This window comes from Chroicocephalus ridibundus, chromosome 3 (assembly GCF_963924245.1).
Source record: "Chroicocephalus ridibundus chromosome 3, bChrRid1.1, whole genome shotgun sequence".
In the NCBI taxonomy this organism is placed as follows: domain Eukaryota; kingdom Metazoa; phylum Chordata; class Aves; order Charadriiformes; family Laridae; genus Chroicocephalus; species Chroicocephalus ridibundus.
Window position 1 is genome coordinate 89,226,252 of NC_086286.1, and position 21,880 is coordinate 89,248,131.

The following is a 21,880-nucleotide window of genomic DNA, read 5'->3' on the forward strand; positions in this document are numbered from 1 at the left end:
GCCCTGTGCAGTGACACAGCTCTGTCAGCTCCAGCATCACCTCCATGTTGCAGGTAGGACCCCAGGAGTGGAGGTGGAGCCCTCAGTGCCTGCGGTGGCTGTGGCAAAGGACGCACTGCATTGCCCAGCTGCTGCGGTGCAGTACACACCGGTTGGGTCATGTTGCTGGGGTCTCTGGTGTATTTGGAGGAAACAGAGTGCAACCACAGCGTGCACCATCAGGCATGGGCCACATCGCAAGAGCTGTCCCATCATTTCTCAAATGTCAACAGAACAGACCGTGCTACGGGTCTGCTGGGGTGTCCTTGGGGACAAAAGTGACCCCCATTTCTACTATACTTGTAGAGGGAGAGTTGATGCCAATACAGATTATCCTGTCTTCCTTGCCTGGGTTTTCCTCCCCATGGGCACTACTTTGCTCCAGTACAAAGCTGCTGTGCAAATGGACCATGTGGGTGACTGGGAGACCACGGGTCCAGTGCAAAATAGAAAACCCAGCTTGGTGGCATGGGCACTCTCAAAGAGATTTAGGGTCATATCTTAAAACGCAGTTTGTGGTCTAGAAGCAAATCCCAGGAGGAACTGTCATGTGTCTTAGGGATTGCTGGAAATTTATAGCAGAGGATTGAACACAACTTCCTTCTCCTAAGCCGTGTACTGACACTGAAGCATCCACTCTCTCCATTCCTTTTTTATATGGTAGGGTTTAGGACACAGACATTACTTTTTTTTTTTTAATTTTTAAGGAGTAAAAGTCCCTTTGCTACTATGCGTGCACAACTTGAGCTAAAGAGGCACCAAATTCATTTGGGCACAAGGAAGAAACACCCAGTGCTGGTGCTTCACGAAATGCCAGAGAACTGGGTGTCTCCACCTTGTCACACTCTTACAACCACACTGCTCTCAGGAGGTCACAGCCTGGCTTGTCACTGCTGGCAAATCGTGCCCTGGGTTTCTGTAGCTCATCAAAAAATCAGCTACAAAAATTACTATCCCTGTGATAATGCTGGCAATTGCTGGAGAGGTAATCAGCTTGTGGCGTTCATTCAGCGAGAAGGCTTGATGGCTGGCACGCAGTGCAACGTCAGCAGTGTCACCTGCACCTGAGCCACCTCAGAGGCGCTGGGAGAGCCAGGGCCCAGATCGGGGGTTGTCTTCCGAAACACCCCTGTTGAAAGAGGACTCAGAGCACTCGTAGCCTGGCTTTCCTTCAGGCTCTAAAAGCTTTGCAATGTGTCCCCCAGAGTGTTTGTGCCGCGGTGTGCTTGGCCCTCCAGGTTCAAACCTGCAGTGGGGCTGAGCTCTTGCAGGCAAACGCTGCCCCGGGTACGGCTGCTCCAGGAGAGGTCCAGCGCTGTGCCCCGGGATGCAGGGGGACAAATGCTGCGCCCTGGGCTGCAGTGATGCAGGGCTGGGATGGATGTCGTCCCGTAGGTGAGGCGCCAACTGAAAACCCCTGCACAAGAGACTTCCTCGCTGAGCTTAGAACGTGGACCACGTGGCCCCCCATCAGGAAAACTCTGGATTATCCACAAAGCAAATTCATTCCCAAGGTGAGCTGTGTGATGGGTTAGGGGTGTTTTTCAGCTTGGTTTTAACTTCTTTGAGTGCTCCCTCTTCCTGTATCTAGGCTTGAGGACAGCTGAATAAGAGCTCTCCTGTACCTCTTCTCTCTTTTCTTTTCTCTCATCGTTATCTCCACTCTGCGCCAAGTGATTTTGGTGTTTTCAGTCTCTTTGGAAATCTGTCCATGCCCTTCCTTTCCTCCAGCCTTCTTGAACTCTCTTCTATTTGCCGCTACATCATTTCCAAAGTAGGATGACCACATATATATATGCAGCATCTAGAGACTGATGGCACCATTTATTTACATCATCATATCAGCATTACCCAATAGCACTTTCCACCTACAGTTTGGCATCTCTCCAACTACTTTTTGGACCACAACTGACCAGCCACTTTCATTTCACTTCCCTTGGGGATACCAATATGTTCTTTCCTCAGAGTGACTACAGTCAATTATTTCTTCTATTCTGCATTGCCTCCTGGAGCTTTTACACTCCATTTCATTTGCCGTGATGTTGCCCAGTTATCTTGTTGTGTCAAGACCCTTCTGACGTTCCTTGCAATTCTCTCTAGTTTTGACATGCTGCGGTAATTGTATTTTAAAATATGGCATTTTCCACTATTCTCTTACACTTCATCTACACTATATCAGAACATGATCAGGCTTGGATGCAAGGGAGGGCCTACAAAGGGGAAGAAACATGTGCCACACAGAGCCATGAGTCCCTTTGATATGAGCTCCCAGGCTTTTTATTTTTGGAAAAAAATAGGAAATGATATTCTGAGGTCCGTGCAGCAGTGCCCCACGTTATCAGTGCCGAGTTCCTTCTTCCTTGGTGGGTGTCCTTTCACATCACTTCTGATCTAATCGTCAGAGGTTTTGTCTGAGAGCCATTTCTGCTTTTATCTTGTTGCTATAATTAAATTGCTTATCTTTTACAGGGGCTGCTGGTTTAGAGCATCCTGTTTTAGGAAAAAAACATATAACGCACTGAAGGATCCTAAACAAGAGCTTACTCAGAGTAGCTTGTGGGCATCTTTTCATTTTTACAGCTTTGGTCTGTCCCAGTAATGCAGGGCAAACACAGAGGAAACCGTGAGTAAGAAGACTTGGGCGACTCATTTTCACACTCTTCTCAGTCATCCTCTAGAAAGAAGCAGCCTGGTCTCAGAGGATTAAAAAAAAAAAAATAAAAACGAGAGATGGATGAAAGAAATTTGTAGGAGAGACTGCGTAAAGGAAAAAGCAAAATTACAGGCAAAACAGCGGAGAGGATGGGGAAACGGTGTTCTGCAATAAATTGCTGGAAAAAATTGCAATCCCAACTAAATGTTATTAGGATGCAGGGCATCTTTTGACATACTTTTCACTGAAAACAGCCAAAACTTGTTTAGATGGATACCTAAATCAATAAAATCTTCCCATTCTTCCTTAATCTCAGATTGTCTTATTAAGAGCTCAGATTCACAAAGAAGAAAATCCTATTAAGCTACATGTACACTCGAGCAGTAATGTTTGCTTTTAAAGATCTTTCTCTCTCCTACGCACTCCCAAATCACTTAAGAGGCTTTTATTAAATTTCAGAGTTAGATAGCTTTCCTTTGCAGACAGCCCAGGAGTAGGAAATGCTGGCTAGTTAAGAGTAAGGGAAGGCAGGCAGTATTGAATCATGAAACAAAATGAAAAGAAAAAAAATAATCAAACATAAGAAAAAAAAAAAAACTAAGAAAAACATGGTAGAGTTCCCCCTCCTGAACCAGCTGACAATATGGTTCAAAATGATACAAGGTCCCTGTTTTATACGACCCTGTTACAAGACGGCAGCATGTGAAAGAGCAGAAGACACCCCAAAACCAAACAGCGCTGTAGGAAATTAGCTGGCTTTAGTCACCCGATGATTTACTGTGACACAGCCAAGAGGACGGAGCCGTGAGAACAGTCATGCCGCTCCGATGATATGTATTTACCGAGCAGAGATGGGCAGGTTTTGCTGCTCTTGTACTGAGGCTGTAAGGACTAATACGTGATCATCAGATTTATTTTTTGTTGTCTGGGGGACAAATAGGAAAGGATTCTGCTTTGCTACATTGGGGTGAATCCCCAGTAACTCCATCGACCTTTTTAAGCCGTGGACGGGCTCGATTAATTTGTTACGTTATTCTCCTCATTAACGGCTTATTAAGGCAGGCTAGGAGAGCGAATGGCAGCATATGGCTTTCTCACGGGCAGGGAGGTTGGAGCAGTGGCCACCGAGCTGCCCAGGCTGCGCTCCAGCCACACCTAAGGGCTGTGCACAGCATTCTCGTTTCCTTACTGATTCAGACGGAGCGGGGCTGGAAAACAAGTCCCGGAGGAACCCGCTCCAAGCTATCTCGTGGCGTATGAGGCATTGCGGCGCGGCAGATGATGTAATATCGATTGTCTCTTAGTGAGAGAGGAGGGGAATGTCAGCCAAAGAAATTACGCCCGTGAATAGCAGATGAGGAGGAAATAATGAGAGAACTGGTGGAGTAAATGAAGACATAAAAGCATGTAATACAAAGAAAGAAGCATTTGCTCTGACCCCCGTGACCTGCTGTGGTATCAGTGTACAGTTTTAGTAGTGTAATGATCATTAAGGCTCTGATCTCCATTACTAGGAGCGCGGAGATTTCTCTCCCTCATACAAGACTGTGCGTTTCAGTCTGGTATTAATAAAAATTGGTTTCACATATCATTACACTTCCCCGGCTTAATCATCTTTGAGCGTATTGTGTGTTCGAATGTTGCCATTTCGGGCAGAGCAGTGAGCCAGTCATCTTAACAGGTTGTTTTTTCCAGCATGTCAGTACAATCCCTTTCAGCATACGCAAGTGCTGTCACCGTGGCCTGTTTCAGCAGATGAGGAGTGAGGCTCACGGCTTTGACACAACCATGTGGCAGTTTGCGTTGACGGGGCTTTTTTCCTCCCTTCAGATAAATAATACTATTTTTTTTCAAAGTAACAAACCTGGGAGTGACCGTGTAACATGCAAATATATCAAGAAAGGTTTGTGAGGAATTTTCCAGCAAAACAAACTTTTGCCCGAAAACCAAGAGGGAGGTAAAACCGAAATTGGGCTGCAGAAGCAGGTCGCTTGCGGCAGGGTTGGTTCCGCACCGGCTTGAGGTGATGCTGCTGCGAGGACGGCGTCTCCTGGCCCCAGCTGGGATCAGCTCATCCTCAGGAAGCCCAAAGCCGCGGGAGCTCCAGCGCAGGCAGCGGCTCGCTGGGATTTGAGGCTGCTCAGCTCATGGCTGGGGGGATCCTCAGGAGACGGAGGCAGCTGCTCCTCTGTTCTGCATTGGGAGAAAAAAAGTAAAGAATAGGAATGGTTTGATTTTTCCAAGCAATTCTTTTTCCCTTTTCTTCCCTCCCCACAGATTTTCTTTTTCAGGGGGAAAATGACTCATTTTTCTGCTGAACCAAACTTTTGCAAATGTCAGGATTTCTTGCAGAATAGGAGTCCTGCGTTTCAACCAGCTCTCGGCAGAGATACTTCAAACCAAAGCATCTGCAGCATGTTCAGTTTCCTTAGTTACATGCCACATGCATCCAGGTAGAAAGGGCAAGGGTCTGACACAGCTATTAGCTTTTTAAGGTATCTGAGTCCTTCCTTGGCTTTTAGAGAAACAAGGAGTGTATGTCTACAGCCAGGAAGACAGCAACAAAAATACATCTGACCTTGCCTCTCCTCCAACCCTCTTATCACATCAGCACGTTTCCAGTTTCTGCTTTCCATTGTTTGGAGAAAAACAGTGCTGCAAGGAAGAGGATGATTTACAGTGTACTTACTTCACTAATTCAGGCTGTACACACAAGGCTGAGAGCATGTATCCTTTTTCCCAGATATGAATAGGGCCTGCCTAACTTCGATTTCCTCACTCCGAACAGTCAGTCTGACCTTCTGCTTAAGCTAGAAATTCCCCCCGCTTCCGGGTCAGCAAAGCCCTGGACAATGAGGAGTCTCCTTCCTGGGTTATCGCCTTTTCTCCAAGTTCTTCTTCTCTGCCTTGCAATGTTTAGGACTAGGTCACTGAAGACTGAGTTGCCTTCTCTGGAGAGTGGCTGCACATTCCCCTCAAAACTAGTGGCAGCAGTAATTTTAAACCCATGGGACAAAACCACATCAGTTCTAGCTGGGCTTGGAGCAAGCTGGTGATCCTGAATATCTTCTCTGAAGACGCTACCTTGCTCCTAGAGGCTAATTTTTCTCCCACCCATATGAGAGCAGGTAAAGCCATGAAGCATGGACCTAACGAAACAAGGATGGATCTGCAGAGTCAGAAGGTTTTCAGCAGCCTCCTCCTTTTCTGTGGCACCAGGATACTTTCATTTTGGTGTTGTAAGCGGATAGACACTGTCTGCAGCGGGTGATGTAGCTTTTGCAATGCCTTTGTCTGCACTTGACTGTGCGTGTTATGCTCTATGCTGAAAAGGGCGGCTGGGTGGCAGAGCAGGAGGCTGCTTTTGTTCTTTTGGTGGTTGTAGTTGGGGTCAGGAGGGGAAAAAAAGGGCTTTTCTGAGAAAAGCTTAGCTGGAGAAACACCTGGAGTGAAAGGTGAGGCAAGGCATATGGCAGAGAGCTGGCAGTAGAGGCTGGCAGTGACACCAGGGACGTAATCCTGTGGAGGGTGCAGAGCACAGGTGAGCTCTAGAGGGGATGGAGGTAGGTTAGACAGAGACTTCAGCTGTAGATGAGAGATGCAGGAGGCTCCTGAAAGCTGCTGGCCTTACAGCAGGCCTGCAGGGAAGAACCGGTTGGTCAGGAAGGGGGTGTTGATTTCCACTGCTTTTCTTTTTATTTTGCCCTCCCGAGGGCTCTGAGCTTCCCTAGTCTGGGAGTTGCCATATTCTTGTTTGGATTCACACAAAACCCCACTTCAGAGATCCAGCCCTTGCTGCTGTGGTGCTTGGAGAGCGCTTCAGTGAAAGGGGAAGGAGGTGACCCCAAAGCGCATGTTCCTGTCACCCCAGTGAGATTTCTCTCCCCGGTGCCAAGCAGGATGCTGGGTGTCAGTGGGCAGGACCAGGCTGGCTGCCCGGCAGCATGTCCCAGAGCTCAGCCCACCGAGACACCCGTTCCCTGGATCCTGGGAAAAGATATCCTCTCTCTGAGCAGAAGGCATCCTCCCTCCCTGTGCAGGGGGGATCCCTGCACAAATCCCTGTTTCCGAAGGCATCCTGGCCCTTCCTTGCCCCCACAGGGTGCAGAGCCTTGGCCACCTCTCTCCTGCACAGGGAAGGAAGGGAGTGCACAGACCCCCCTGCCTTCCTCCACGGGCACAGCCTCGTACCCCAAACCCTCAAAAATCATCCACAGAAATGTCTCTATTTGGGAAAGAAAGAGAAACAGCAAGAGGAGTGCTGAAGCTGGGACATGGAGGGTGTCCTTAAAGGACTAACAGGCTTTATTTATGTCTGCAGGTACAGACGATCCATCACTGGAAAGAGGGAGATGCTGGATGAAACAAATAGTGGAGAAAAACAAAAAGAAATAATTATGTACAGAGTATGCCTGTGGAGTGCATCTTAAAAAGAGTTATTCGGGACAGGCTGTACTGGTGCTGGATTATAAAAAGGACTGGATAATTTTATAAGCAATATAATGCTTCTGTAGTGTGTGAATCTATCTCAGGCTTCAGAAAATAAGGTACTCGGCTTACAAAAATAAAATCTCCCACTTGTATCATATGATTATACAACTTTCTGGATCAATTACTGTCCATATTTTTTTAGTTTTGCATTTCCTCGGGCCTTGGGTACCACCCAGCACTGGCGGCTGAATGTGGACTATTAATGGAGCAGTGGTGAGCATCCTAATGGAAAAGATCACATTACCAAAAAAAAACCTCAACAGCATTGATTTGTTGTGTGTTCATCAATTTCGCCCCTTCCCTGACAGAAGCGAGACGTGCTGTGATCCCACTGCTTGTCCTTCACCCGTCCATCAGTCCTTCCCCCAGCCTCCCGGCTGCCACACACAACTCGGACCACAGAGGCCACCTCCTCCACGGCGGTTGGTGTTTGGGCTGAGGGGAAGGGCCATTAGCTGGCCACACTGGCCTCTGCTTCTCTCCTGCTGGCGACCAAGGACCTCAGGGTCCTGTGGCAGAGGGAAAGAAAAGATGGGGAAGGGCTGTGTGTACTGTGACAGGTTTAGGAGACATGAGCAGAAAGGGACATTTGGTTGAAGGAGGCTTGGAAGAAGCAAAAATTGGGGTATAGAAGCCCAAGGGATAAATTGCAGGAAAGAAAGGAAGGATGAACCTCTCAGGTATCCAACCATCCAAAAACCAGATGTATTCCTTCATGAATTTGCCTCTTTTTGCTTGTCTGCAGTAATTTCTGAGGTGTTCAGACAACCATATCCCATTTCTTCCCATAACCCTGTGGAAGGAGCACATTGCTGCTGCCCCCCCTCTTCTTGGGGGGCAGAACTGCAACTACCTTCCCTTCAAACCCTAAAAAAGGGAAAGATGGGGAAAAATCCTTAGCAAGGAAGAGACACCTGGGGAGGGGATGACATGACAAACAGCACAGAACCAGCATGACAAGTCCCTTCAAGCCCCCTGAAAATGGGACTGCGTTGGGGACATGGCCCAGGAGAAGCAAATGGAGCCAAAACATCACTGCCCCTGAGCACTGCTGCCCTCCCAGCTCTCTCCAGATCCCTGGAGCATGATGAGGAGCTGCAAAGTCACACACAGTCTTCTTCCTCCAATCAGCCAAAGCCACCGCCGGGAGCACACCTGCAGAGGAGGGAAAGCTGTCTCCTAGGTCTTCGGGACTGATCTGATATGGATTTTGGTGGTTGACACGGAGCCGTTATTGACTGAAGCTGGCAGTACCGCTGGAGCACTGGCAGCCGGGCACATTTGTCAGCGGGCGCAGTCACTGCACAAGTGTTGTCATTTGGGTGACTGCAAAGGGCTTTGGCACGAGCAGCGCCGTTTGGGTATTTCTGCAAATAAAGAGCGAGGACGCTTGCAAAGCTGCTGGAGAGGGGTGGGAGGGCAATGGGGGGTGAGAGAAACGCAGGGGTTTTCATCTGTGAAGGGTGGCTTGTCCAGCCTGTCTCCCTCACACATCTGAAACCACTTTTTGACTAGCTCTGATTGGACTTGCAAATGCAGTTTTCCTCGGCTGTATTCAATGTGGGGATATCTTACTGCGACATCAAAGCAGGACCCAGCCCCCCATGGCTGCTTATTTCCCAAGGTAGGTGGTATTAGGGGCTCCCCAGGAGCAGTGGGGCTGGGCAGCACAAACAGAAAAAGAAGTGCTGCTTGCACAAAAAGCTTTTAATCAAGCAAAGCAAAGAGCACAGCAGAGAAGTGTGTTCAGATTACGGTCCGTCTTAAACACACATCAGGAGTCTGGTCCAAAGCCCTGTGAAGTCAAAGAGTTTTTCTGTCAAGTGCAGCGAGTTTTTTGGATCAAGTTCCAAGCGCAATTTGTCTCCTTTTCTTTCCTTGGTTGTTGGGTTTTTTCTTTTTTTTTTTTTTTTTTTTTTTTTTTTTAAAAATAATGAGTAAAGCCACATCAGCTGTAATGGATTGCTTCTCCTCTCTCTGCTTTCAGGAGCCAGGATGAGAATCATTGAGCCATATTCTCCTGCTCCTCTGCAGAAAGCAAATGGCTATCCTTGGATATCAATCACTGGGGTAAAAGCTAAGAAATGTTACCAAGGAAACGTTGTCAGGCCCATTGGCAGTCTCCTTTGTTTAGTAAGTTTACCCATGAGCAACATTTTATTGTTTTGAAATCAAGAAATGTTAAAATAAAATAAATACAACATCTCTGAAGGACTGACCTGCTAGGCACCCTGGTGTAACCAATGCCCGAAGTATATTGCTCTGCTTTGATCCATCACGCAGTTAATTTATTCATCAGCATTGGATTCATAATCTAAGCTGGCCTCCTAAATAAATATGAAGTACATTTATCACTAGGTAAAATGTGTTGTTTCTCCAAGCAGGTAAACATTAAAAATCCTTGTAATCCCAAGCAAGAAAAATGAAGGACTGCGATGTGTCACGCGTTGATCCAGCTGTGAAGCATGAATAATAGCAAAGTGGATGCAAAAGAGATGGAGCTGACTTTGAGCGGCGAGATGACGCTTTTACACTGTGTGGGTGCGTTTAGTGCTCATGAAAGCAGGGGATTAATACCATTGATTTCAGCCAGACCTCGTGAAACAGGTGCTATACCACACTTTCATCACCCGGCACTCACAACACCCTCCAGCATGGACCAGCTCCGCCTCTGCTGCCCCTGCCCGGTTTTCCCGGTGCCGTGCTACCCACCGCCCAGCACCTCCCGGGAGGTGGCAAGTGCCCTTGGCTGCGAGTCGCCTCAGTGCAAGCTGAGGGCACCCCGAGCCTCGTAGGAGGCGTTCGTGCTTCGGTAAAAATTTGCTATTTAAACAGGAGGCTGTGCTGCGTGTTTCGTGATACACGCAAATAGAAACTCTGGTGTCACCGTCATCTCCTTCTACAGTCCTAGAGCTGTAGATCTCTATTCTTCAAAGGTGGAGGGCTAGTGCTGTGTGGCGGCGTAGAAATACAGGTGAATGGGGACAATGCCCAGCTCAGATTAGCAGTTAAGGGTGCACACGAAGCCACTCAGATTTCCCACCGGTTCACCTAAAATTATGCCCATTTCTGGGCCCCAGGACCTTTGGAGAGCACCTTTTCCCGAGGCTACATTCAGCATCCCAGCGTTCCCCCCAGAATGGGAATGGGGAGACTTTCAGACGTGTGCGGAAAGCAAGGCCACGTGTTCACGGTGGGAGTGGAGGGGGGATCCTGTTTTACATGAGCACGACAGCCAGGCCAGCCCTGCTCTCCCACAAGGTGCCGGGAGCCCGGGGCTGGCGCTGGGTGGGAATGCATCCTCTGGGAGCACCGGGGCTCTAAGCAACGCTGTGGCAAAGCATCATCTGCGAAGACATCAACAAAACCCATTTTTCTTACCCAGGTGCTTCCAAGCATTATAAACTTTCCCTCAGACAGAAAGGGCACAGTCGATGCCATAATTATTGCAAAATGAAAAGATTAAAATTGACTAATGTATTCAGGCACCAGCATCAAGTCACATATCTATCTAGTTTTATCGGCACTTTCTTGGGCAGTGCAGGGGGAGGCAAAGCAGGCAGTCTTGCTCATTAACTGTAAGATTCGGTGACTTATATCAGTATTTCTACTTATTTTTTTCATTTTGTCTTTAAGGACAGTGTCCTGGACTGCATGATCTTGCGTGAATAACTAAATTGGGGAGGGGAGGACTCTATTACCCTGGAAGGAATAAAGAAAAGAAAAAAAAAAGCAAGAAGTAATGATCTTTTCTTCTCCTGCTGACTCGAGATCATACAGCGTGGTCAACCCTGCAGCCATGGGCAGGCTGCTGGTAAGGCGTCAGTCGGAGGGGATGCTCAGCTAAACAGTGACACCCCAACACTGAAGCAGCCCTCTGAAATCACGCCACCCTCTGCTAACCCCAGCAGCTCATGACCCTATGGGAGACTGGAGCGACTGTCACTTTTGGGATGCTGTGCCTGGGCTTTCATTAGACTTCACTCGTGTGCCTCCTGCAGTCTGCCGGAGCCAGCTGGCGTTTTGGGTGCCGTTCAGAGGAGAGAGTTTACATCCACGCTAAATGCTGAGGAAACCTTTACAGATAAGGACGTGCGTGAATATCTGTCTGCTCAGGGGCCAGGCTTCGCTCTCTCTTATTTTGCTGCCATTCGTTAGTCGAAATCCATTGTGGTGCTTCCTGATCTCGATCCAGATGAAGTGACTTTCCCCAAAACCACAGGGGTGTTCATGAGAGCCTGCAGTGAAGAGGAGATACTGAGGGCATTAACTTGAGACACAGGCCCTGGTCTCTGTTCCACCATGGGCTACCTCAGCAATGGGTGAAAATGGATCTTTGCCTCAGCAGCCCAGGGAAAACAGCACCTTTGTGCCTCTGAAGGAAGGGGACTACGGTGCGGATGCCCTCCTAACCCTTTTCCCAGGGATGAGAGGTATTCCCCTCCCAGCAGGATCATTGCTCTTCCATCAGGGCTCGCATGTTAGGCTATTGCTCTGGAAAGGCAGCCATCTCCCAGTAACCTGGCCCCTTCCCAGGCATCCCTTTGAAAAGCAGCCACAGCATCAACCTATTGCACTGGTGAGGCTCCCGAAAGTCACAGAGCACCATTTCTTCATGGACCTCAAGCTGGTCACAGGCAGTGAGGACTTCAGCTCCTTGAGGGAGCGATCTCCCTCTCTCAGGGGGAGGCTGGATCGCGGAGGCAGGAAGGGAACCTCCCATGGCCAGGCAGGACACCTTGGGTATGGGGGATGGACAAGCTGCAGAGGAGTCTTCACCTCCACTTTCCTTCTTTGCTCCAGGCTGGGTGAAAAATGATTCCTTCAGCTGGCAGAGGAGAGCTGGTGTGCTTCCAGGCGATCGCTGCCCTGATCTGCTAACCCACCCCTCTCTTCCCCTGGATGCCCTGTCTTGCCCCTGCAATGGCCACAGGCAGGGGACAGACACGGCCTGACAGCGACTTGGTGGTGGGCAGTGAGTGATGAACGACTGGTAGCTGAAAGCAGATATACCTCACACAAAGGAGGGAAGGTGGATGACTGAGCGTTGCTAATACCCGAGAAAACACAGTCCCAGCCTGGCTGATAACTCCATTTTCCCGCCTTTTGCCACTTGCGAGATGCTTGTCCTGATGCCTGAACACCATGAAAGCATGTCAGTGGTTCCCATATTATAAATACGGGGGCTCTTGGAGTTGATAAAAAGCATTCATAGCGATGCTGCTGCCTTCAGAGCAAATGCTGATCTGAATTAGTTGAAAACAGTATCATTTATCTTAGTGCCGTTCCCCCCTTCCCTGTCCCAACCCTGGCATCATGTAAATGAAACATCCTCTAAAACGAGCTTCTTGCTCATTTGTATTGACAGTTGGTAAGAGGAGATAAAACGTGTCTCAAGACACTCATCACAGCTAGGCAGTGTCCCCTGTTCTCTGTTACTCGGGGACCTTACCCTGCCAGGGAACAAGTGACTTCTCCGAGCGGCCCTCCGTTGCAATATTCACAGCCCCAGCTGCACCAGGTGGTGAGAGCTCGCTCTCCTGCGGGGGGGGAATTGCCGGCAACGAGCGAAACTGAGACAGAAACACCACAAATATTTTCTTAATCGCATTAAACAATCAGAGGGAAAGGAGCCCTGTGAAATGGTTATAGACCAGGCAGGGACAACCCAGACTGGGGGAGGAAAATGTGAGGAGTCTGGAGAGTGCTGAGATACAGTATTTCTGGCTCCTGACCCCTGCTGAAATCCCCCTCCTGGCTTTAGCCGGCTTGCAGGGCCGAATGCTGGCGAGCCAGATGTCCTCAGCCCCTGTGGGCAACAGTGACAGCCCGGGAGAGGCTGTCCCTGTAGGAAAGGAAAACATGGAGCAGTGGGGCTGTGCCCAGGGACCCACAGCCCTCCTGCCACATCGGCACCAGAGGGACTGGTGGCCGCAATAACCTCAGTCACGGCACGACCAGCGTCCAGCTGAATAAGGCACAAACAAGACAAACTTCTGACTGTTGCCAGCATGGCATTTAAGCACCAGGAATGATTTTGGGCAGCTGTCTGCCGAGGGGCTTTGCAGCCGCCGTCACCCCTGTGGTCCCCTGTTCGTGCCCTGCGTGGCGAAGGCGAGGCTGCGTTGTGATTTTTCATTAGCTGATTGCTTTTACAGCCCCTGAACTTTACTCCTCGATACTTGATCATCGGGACTTTTATTTGTTAAAGGAGGCCTGACATATAACCACTTTCCTAATGTACACCGGGTTGGTTTCACCGGCTCTCGCCCTGGTCCAAAGAAAGGCCACGTAATTATCTACACAGATTTCTGCCTTGGTTTTTTCCACGGATCCTGCTCTTTTATGTATGTAAGTGTTCATACGCCACCCAGTGGCTCCCGAGGCGTTGGGTGCTGATCTCACCAGTGACAGTCCCTCCAGGTGCCCAAACCCCTTTGCCTGCAGAGCATCTTCCCAGCAGCAAGGGCACGCCAGCCCGGAGCCGTGCTCCCCGGGGGTGACAGGCAGCAACGTCCTGTGAAGCTCTTTCCAGACTTTGATGCAAGTAACCACATCTCTTGCTCGCTCGCGTAACTGTATCACTCATTCGCCACGTTCTGCAGTCTCGGGGTGCAACGTCAAGTCAGAACAAGCCGGAGGAGAGCTGCATGTACACCATTGCCAGTGGCTCGTGTCCTTAATGCACAGTGAACGTTTTCTGCCAGCTCACCTGGGCCACATTCTTAGTTTTCAGACAGCCTTTAATCAAATTAAAATAAATAAAGAAAAAACTTCAGGCCAAACTTGGGAACATCTTTTCCCAATCACGTCTAGCCACGAGTCCTTTGGTAAAGCATGAAAATAGTCTGTGCAATGGCCCCCAGCTCGTTACCGGGTCTCCCTGTCCATGCTGCCCTTCCATGCAAGCAGCTATGGGGGAAAGCTGAGTGGAAAAGGAGAAATACCAACGTACAGCTGGAGCCATCTCCATCCCCACTCCCAGTCCACCTCCCCCTCCTTCTCCAACAGAAACCCCCCCCTTTCCATACCTCCAGCCCTCGGAGCTGACGCCTGGACCACAAAGAGACTTGGGTGGGACTCCAGTTCTGCCTGAGCTGCCATTCCTGCCTTTCTGTCGATTTTCCCTCCTTCATTATTTTCCTATAAAACAAAGTCTTATGCTCATTACCTACCCCTTCAAAAGCCAACAGCAACCGCAAAGAGCTCTCCAGCAAGATTTACATACTGTGCCATCCTGTGCAACAATAAATTTCCCAGTTGACTCTGCTTCTTGCATTCACCAGCCCTTGCTAACTTCATGCTTTAAGAGTGCGCTCTTTGATTCGACATGTAGTTATTGGACATTACACATTCATCTCATTCATTTCGCTGTTCCCTGAGGGCATGTTCTTCACCATTTGTTGCCATAACGCTCGAGGGCAAGAAGTCATTTTTCTTATTTAGCCTCTGCTCTATTATTTTGCCCTGCTGCTTGCTGTCGGATGCCAAAGAGATGAGATGCCCCTTTGGGCAGCACAGGCACACCCGACCATATTTGCAAAGCAAACTGTTTTCTTAATCACCCCGAGCAAGGCAGCAGCAATGGCTGAATTGGGAGGGAAGACCTGACCCTTGTAAAGCGACGGCAGGGACTGACCCCTACATGCACAGATCCCCTCCGCCAGCGGGAAGGATCCTGGAGGTCTCAGAAAGCCCAAAACATGGAGTCTCAATGGAGTTCGTTGCTTACACTGTGCCCCAGCTGTATCCCACCCTATAGGCAGAGCCAGGCAAGAGATCCCCTTATCTCTATAAGTGCAGAGGGACTGGAGTTTCATCCCAGGACAGCTTTTTGCTGGTTAGCACAGCCTAGTCGGGGCTCAAATGAGTGCGGGGAGCCAGGCAGCACCTCCTCCCTCCAGCTGCTTGGGGTGCCTTGGCCCCATTGGGGTCCTTCAGGGGAGATAATGAGATGGGAAATAACATTTTGGTCACTGGAAGAGAACACGTGAGTTCAGGCAGGTCCCTTCCAGGATGCCCTTTGTCAGTGACCGGACTAGCCAAGCATACTGCTTCGCTTTTATTACCCCAAACCAGGCAACGTTGCTGCTCCATAACACTTGACCAACGTTGACCCCAAGCAGATTAGACACAGACGAGTGCCTCGTGCTCCAGCGGGGCTTGTGCCGGCTGCGACTGCTTGCACGCTTCCTGGGGCTGGCCTTGTCACAGATTCATGGATTTTAGTCTCGCAGTGCCAGCTTCTGTGACCCCGTGTGCCGCACCTGAAGGGCAAGGTGGGCGAGAGGAGGGCTCCCATCTAGAGAGGAGCATGTGGCAGGGATTCATGTGAAACCTGGGCTGATTTCAGCCGAAGTCCACCCTTTTGCATAGGTACGGCATTCCCTTCCCAAGTGTTTCTGAATCACCACATCCATCTGCAAACACCAAACATAATAAAAGGCAATGCAGGCTCCATCCAAGCCTGGCTATAATTCAATATATTGACTGATAAATTGAGTGTAGTTATACCTCTCCATCTGGTCTCAGCAGAGGACCACTGACATTTTGTTCAGATACCCTCATTTTTTCGTCTCTTTCAGAACGAGATTTGCATCATAGCTTTTTAATGAGCTAATAGTTAAAATAGCCCCCTATAATTACGCTAGAATAATCCAGCATTATTTCAGCTTAATTATAGGGGGATATCTTAACTATACATCATTTGCAGTTCTCAGTCACTCTAATGCACAGATGTCTGAAGAAATGACATAAAACACTAGCAAGTTATAAAATATCTAGAGTGGTGCTCATTGCGTCTGTGGAAAATGATCGCATCTATTTTCCGTACCTCTGCTATGCAGTCTCCCTGCTCAGATTATTTCCTGCCAACCAAGAGATAATATTGAAAGCAATGGAAATAAAATACTTCACTATCTCATGTCATGCTCTGATATTGTTGACTCTTTCATTTTCATATCTCCTTGATCCTCTCATAAATCTTCACATCAACATACTGTAGTTAATTTCTCCAAACCCTTAGCAGCTCTGGAAGCAAAAAAGTTCCTAAACCTACTGCCTTCACAGCTGTGGCCAGACTACAGGGGTGCCTTTAACTTTGCTGTGGGTTTTGTTTATAGGCATTAAATGACCCGGAAGAATTGCCCCAGGAGCACACGGCATTGCTATTCACAGTTAATCTCCTCTCCCCCCTTGGAGACCGCCACATCCCGTCAAGGCGGCATTGTTGGAAAAGTCAGCTCACTGCTCTGGGTAGACATGTCTCTGCCACACCACGTGGCTCGTATCCCTCTGGGGTGCCTCCTGCTGTGGGATGCAGGATGCCTGTGAGAAGACAGGCAAGGACTTACTGGAAAGCGGCTGTTGTTTGGGGAGCTGTAGCTGTCACCTCTGTCCCCCCACACTCAGCACCCCACTGAGTATCGCCACCCTCAGGCTCACCTCATGCTGTTATTGGTGGCTCTGCTGCATCCCCTCTGTCCAAGCCCTCATGCAAGGATGTCAGCCCCCAGGACTCCTTACAGCCATCACCCCTCTCACCTAACTCAGCCACCCCTTCTCATTTTACAAGTCAACTCTGCAAAAAACTCTTAGGGGGCACAAGGAAAATACAGGCAGCTGCCCTGGTGTTCATGGTCAGTGCTGCCAATAGGCAGAGTAAATATCTCTATTCACAGCTCGAGAGGATGTGGCAGAGGTTGGATGTGGCAGAGGGGCCTGAAAGCAAGCAGCAACATGGGCAGGAGCTTGCCCCTCAGTCCTTTCACTGTCACTGTAGTGCTTGGCCAGCCGGCACTGACTGCAGGCACAGGAGAACGCAGCAGTTCCTGGGGGCCCAGCAGAGGAGAAGGACCGCTGCCTCAGAGGTCTGTGCAGCACTGGCCCCCTGGCTGCGGGGCTGTCTGGGTGTGGAGGTACATCCCTGTCCCCACCAGCAGCTCACTGCAGGCTGCCAGCCCCACTGGGTGGGCTCTTGTGGAGATGAGCGTGCTGCCCCAGGTCGGAAAGCAGGGGCATGATGAGGTGGTGCCTGAGGAACCTGCATGGTTGGATGACAACCCCAGAGCCAGTAAGACCAATGAGAAAAAATCTTTCTGGACCCTGGAAGGTCAGGCTAGCTTTCTGAGAAGGGATGAGAAGGGAAACTTTTGGCCTAAGACCACTATGGGCACTTGTAGCCCGTTGTCCACTCCTTCTGAGTGCTTACCCTCTGCTTCTCCCACTCCCAGGGCCTTGGACCGGACGCTTGCAGAGAAGACAACAACTTTTCCACTGTTCTCTGAGTAGGGGTAGAATAAAGACAGGGTGTTGAGACGCAGATAGAGATTTTATGTGCTGCACAAGGGGCTTAAGACATTTCCGAACAATGTGGCATATTCAATGCACTTTCAATTAAAAAAAAAAAACAAACAAACAACAACAAAAAAACCCAAACCAACACAAATAACGGAATAAGTTAAAATTTTGGAATACTAAATATTTTTCTAGGAGAAAACAGCATGCTCTACAATTAGAAAACTATGCAAGGGATGCAGAGGAAAACAATACGTGTCCTCAAGTGTATACTTTCACATTCACAGGTTTGCATATGCCAGAGAAAGAAAGATTCGTGGGAATGTTCCCCTAGGCCTGAGTACTTTACTATGAGGAAAAATCCAGAGATTTGCTCAGTTTACACCATTCCTTATGGTGCCTTGAAGAGCAGAATTAGAAGGAAAAGCCTTGTTCCTTGGAACAGGTGAAGTAAAAGGTAAAAGGGACGGTGGGAAAGCTTGTGGCAGTAGCCCACGAAGACAGTGACAGCTGCGTGCACGCATACTCAGGCAGCACTCAGCAGCGAGGAGATGATGGAAGGAGGGCTAGCAAGGATGGGCTGTGGTCTACTTGTGTGCCTCTGGCAGGGCATGGAGAAGGCCATGAGAGACAGGCTGCAACCACACGGGAACCTCTGCAAGGCTGCTCTGACTTTGAAGGATGTTACTGCGAAATGGGTCCCCAAAGGCACCAGGGGATAGTTGGTATTATTGAGCAGACTGGGGAGATGGTCAGCACCCCTGCTTCCAGGGAGGTGTTGAGCACCACGGGAGAGCACCGGGAGAGGAGCTCGCTCCAAGGGAGGTGCAGGCAGAGCTGCATTTCTGTGCAGTCTGTGAAGAAATTACTATTTTTAGCTTCACTTCTCTCTTTTAACACCTGTGGATCAGTCTAACAGGCAGAGAGACAGCATATAATAAATGTCATAACCTCCCTGGAAAATACCTCGTGGCTTTTAAACTAATCCCTTGATGCTTTGAGAGGACTGCTGCGTGACATTGATTAAACCTCAGGGGTTGGTCATGCTGAGGTAACACTAAGTGCTTGTAGATGCTGTTCCTTTGCCAGGCTGGTCTCTGCCTCTGCTCCTCCATGCAACAGGGGCTCCAGAGCCCCTCGAGACCATGATCCTGATGTTGATCCTCTGAACTTGCACCAGAGATATCCTTCCTTGAGGCACTAACTCATCTTCCCTTCAAAGTGGTAACGGATGTTACAGAAGTCTTGCCTTTATCCCACCAGCATCCTCCTTCCTTTACAGAGGTCCTAGTCTCTGAGGGGTGCGACTTCTGAATTTGTTCTCCCTGTTAATTTGCTGGTAGACCTGCTCATTACTGTGTCTCCTTGTCAAATGCACCTTCTTCTGCTTGGTGGCTGGCAAGTTTGCATTACATTTGATTTGGGGCTTTTTGATAATCTGTGTGGTATTTTTTACTTTCGATAAAAAAAGTTTTAAAAAAATTACTTTTGCATCTCACCAGGCAGAGAACTGCACTTGAGTGTATGTAGTTGCTTAACAGGAAGATGACCTCTGGCAAATGAACAGGTTGATCTATGTTACAAGAAAAATACTGTGAGGCATCACAAAGAGGACCAACAACGAATGAGTAGTTTCAGCATAGGGAATGCACGCACTCATCCCACATCTTAGCAGATTGTTTTCCAGTGTATGTCAACAGCCTGAAGTAAAACACCAGAGGACTCACGGCTGGAGTTCGTGTGTGTGGAGGCACGCCTGCAAAAAATCTCAGCTTGTCCTCCATGACTTGCAGGCACGAACGAGCCCTGGGTCCCTCTGGCCCTGCCTGTACTGTGGGGGTGTTAAGGGTGGTTTGAGCACACAGAGCACCGTGACCTGTGCCCTTTTCCTCCCATCACAGCGCTTCCGACCAAAGAGGAAGGAAGGGTTATTTTTTGAGCATCTCACTCACCCAAAGTATCGACTCTGGCCTTGGGAGAGTGACAAGCAGGACACTGATGGTGGAGGGGGCTGCAGCAGTGGGTCCTGTCCGTGCCCCATCCCCACGGAAGCCACTGATCAGGCAGGGTCCGGGTTGGTGTCCCTCTCGTCAGTCAGCCCTGCAGCTTGGGCGAAGAAAGGCTCTTTGCATGACTGTGTTTGCAATGGAAGGGTGGGTTTGGGCTAGCCTGAGCTGTCAGCAGAGATATCCCCTTTGTAGACAGAATCTCCTTTACATATACACACTGAAGAAATGTATACGCTGGAAACTACTGTGTAGCTATAATGCCATATTCCCCTACTTATGAAGGGGAAATGAAGTAGACAGAATTGGAGTGCTTGCTCATCATCATCTTGTAAAAATGATAGAGAGCAGTCTCATTAAAGTCTTGAGTATTAGGAATCACTTCAGTATGCGCTTTTTACTTATCCAGGCTTTTGGAAATATTGCCAGGGAGCACGGGATGAAGACCTAAAGGAAATCACCTTTTATGACCTAACAAACCCATTAGAATCAATTATATTGAGTTACATCAAGCTGAAAGCTAACCCCATCAGCAACTTTCTATGACCCACTTGTGAGAACGATAAGGATGAAATTCTCAAGAGTTACACAAGCCGCTAGTACCTGGAGGTCTGTTTGATTTACATATGCATGCCTTCCTGCTACAGTTCCGCCTTAACCTCCTTCATCTTGTGTTTGAATCAAAAGTATCTTTTTCATCTCCCTTGCTGCTGATGAAAAGGCCTTCATGCAGGTGAACTGGAAATGTCTGTCTTGCACTCTAAAAGCTCTCACCTCCTGAAGATGTCTGTAAAACCAGTTAATGCATTGTATCAGGAAAACTAACTCCTGTTCCCAGAGCCTGTCACTTGCCTAGAGCTCAGTCCCCTCCAAACTCCTCCAAGGACTGCACCATGCCTGTAAAGACTCCTACATCATCCATCCATAGTAGCCATCCTGGGCCATGGGTAACCAGGATTTTCATTTCTTCGCTCTGCTTTTAGAGTGCACTTCAAACAGTGACAATGCAGCTGATAATGCTTGTTTTGGCCCAGCATCTTCTCAGCTAATTGCAGGCACAGGACAGGGGCCCTTCCCTGAGTGAGGAGACTGGTTATCAGGGTCCTCTCCAGCAACACGGGAGATCACGAAAGAGGGCATCTCTAGCAGCAGGGAAAGCTAGGCGTCTTCTCTGCCTTAGGGGTTAGCCAGACCATGTTCCCTGTTGAAGTCTTTCATCTGGGTCCATTAAAACTGCACGCAGTGAGTCTTTAAGTCTGCATTACATTGCCAAAGTTCATCTAACTGTTAAATAGTGATAAAACAAATCATCAGTCCCCCCTTAGCCCCCTGCCTAATGGCTGCACTGGAAGGATTAACACGTTTGAGAGCTAGATGAGCCCTGCCAGAATGTTTCCAGACACAGTCACTCACGGATTTTAATGAATTAGGCCAGCAACCTCCCTTGGTGCTTGCTTTCTTGCATATTCATATGATGGGCTGTTATCAGCACAAAGCCTTCTAAAGGCAGCGTTTACAGGCTTGCACACATGAGCATTCCCAGGAAGCAGAGTTTGAAACTGGGCCATGCAGGTGGTGGAGCTCAAAGTCCGTGTGTGCCCAAACATGTGGTGAGCACCCGTGGTCTGGTCCCCCCAACTGGGCAGTGATGCTGGGGTGAGGAGCAGCAAATCCTACTCCAGGGCTCTTTAAGAAGAAGCCACAAGCTTGGCGATAAAACAAAACAGACCTGGAAATGAGTGTGCTGAGCCCCCACCTCAAGTACTGTGTCTAGTTTTGGACCCCTCACTACAGGAAAGACACTGAGGTGCTGGAGCGGGTCCAGAGAAGGGCAACAGAGCTGGTGAGGGGTCTGGAGAACAAGTCTTATGAGGAGCGGCTGAGGGAGCTGGGGTTGTTTAGCCTGGAGAAAAGGAGGCTGAGGGGAGACCTTATCACTCTCTGCAACTGCCTGAAAGGAAGTTGTCGAGAGGTGGGGCTCAGTCTCTTCTCCCAAGTAACAAGCAATAGGACAAGAGAAAACGGCCTCAAGTTGTGCCAGGGAAGGTTTAGATTGGATATTAGGAAAAAATTTTGCACAGAAAGGGTTATTAAGCATTGGAACAGGCTGCCCAGGGAAGTGGTTGAGGCACCATCCCTGGAGGTATTTAAAAGACAGGTAGACATGATGCTTAGAGACATGGTTTAGTGATGGTTTTTGTCAGAGTTACGTTGATGGTTGGACTAGATGATCTGAAAGGTCCCTTCCAACCTAGGCAATTCTATGATTTTGTGATTCTGTTCTGGCTAGCTGAGAGTTGCTGTTGACAGCACTGTCTGGGGATGCAGGAGTTTGCCCTTATATCACTTACCCCATCTCTGGGTGAAGTCAGAGTGTTTCAGGGTCATCTCTTGC

General features: G+C 49.0%; 1 protein-coding gene across 1 annotated transcript in view; it reads right to left on the minus strand.

The window, feature by feature from the left end:
- Nucleotides 1-4,572: 4,572 nt before the first annotated feature.
- LOC134513396 (uncharacterized) overlaps nucleotides 4,573-21,880 on the minus strand; it is an 88,338-nt gene continuing 71,030 nt past the window's right edge. The window contains exon 7 of the mRNA XM_063330015.1: nucleotides 4,573-4,885. Within this exon, the coding sequence (XP_063186085.1) occupies nucleotides 4,759-4,885 (127 nt within the window). The 3' untranslated portion in view covers nucleotides 4,573-4,758. The remainder of the gene's footprint in view (nucleotides 4,886-21,880) is intronic.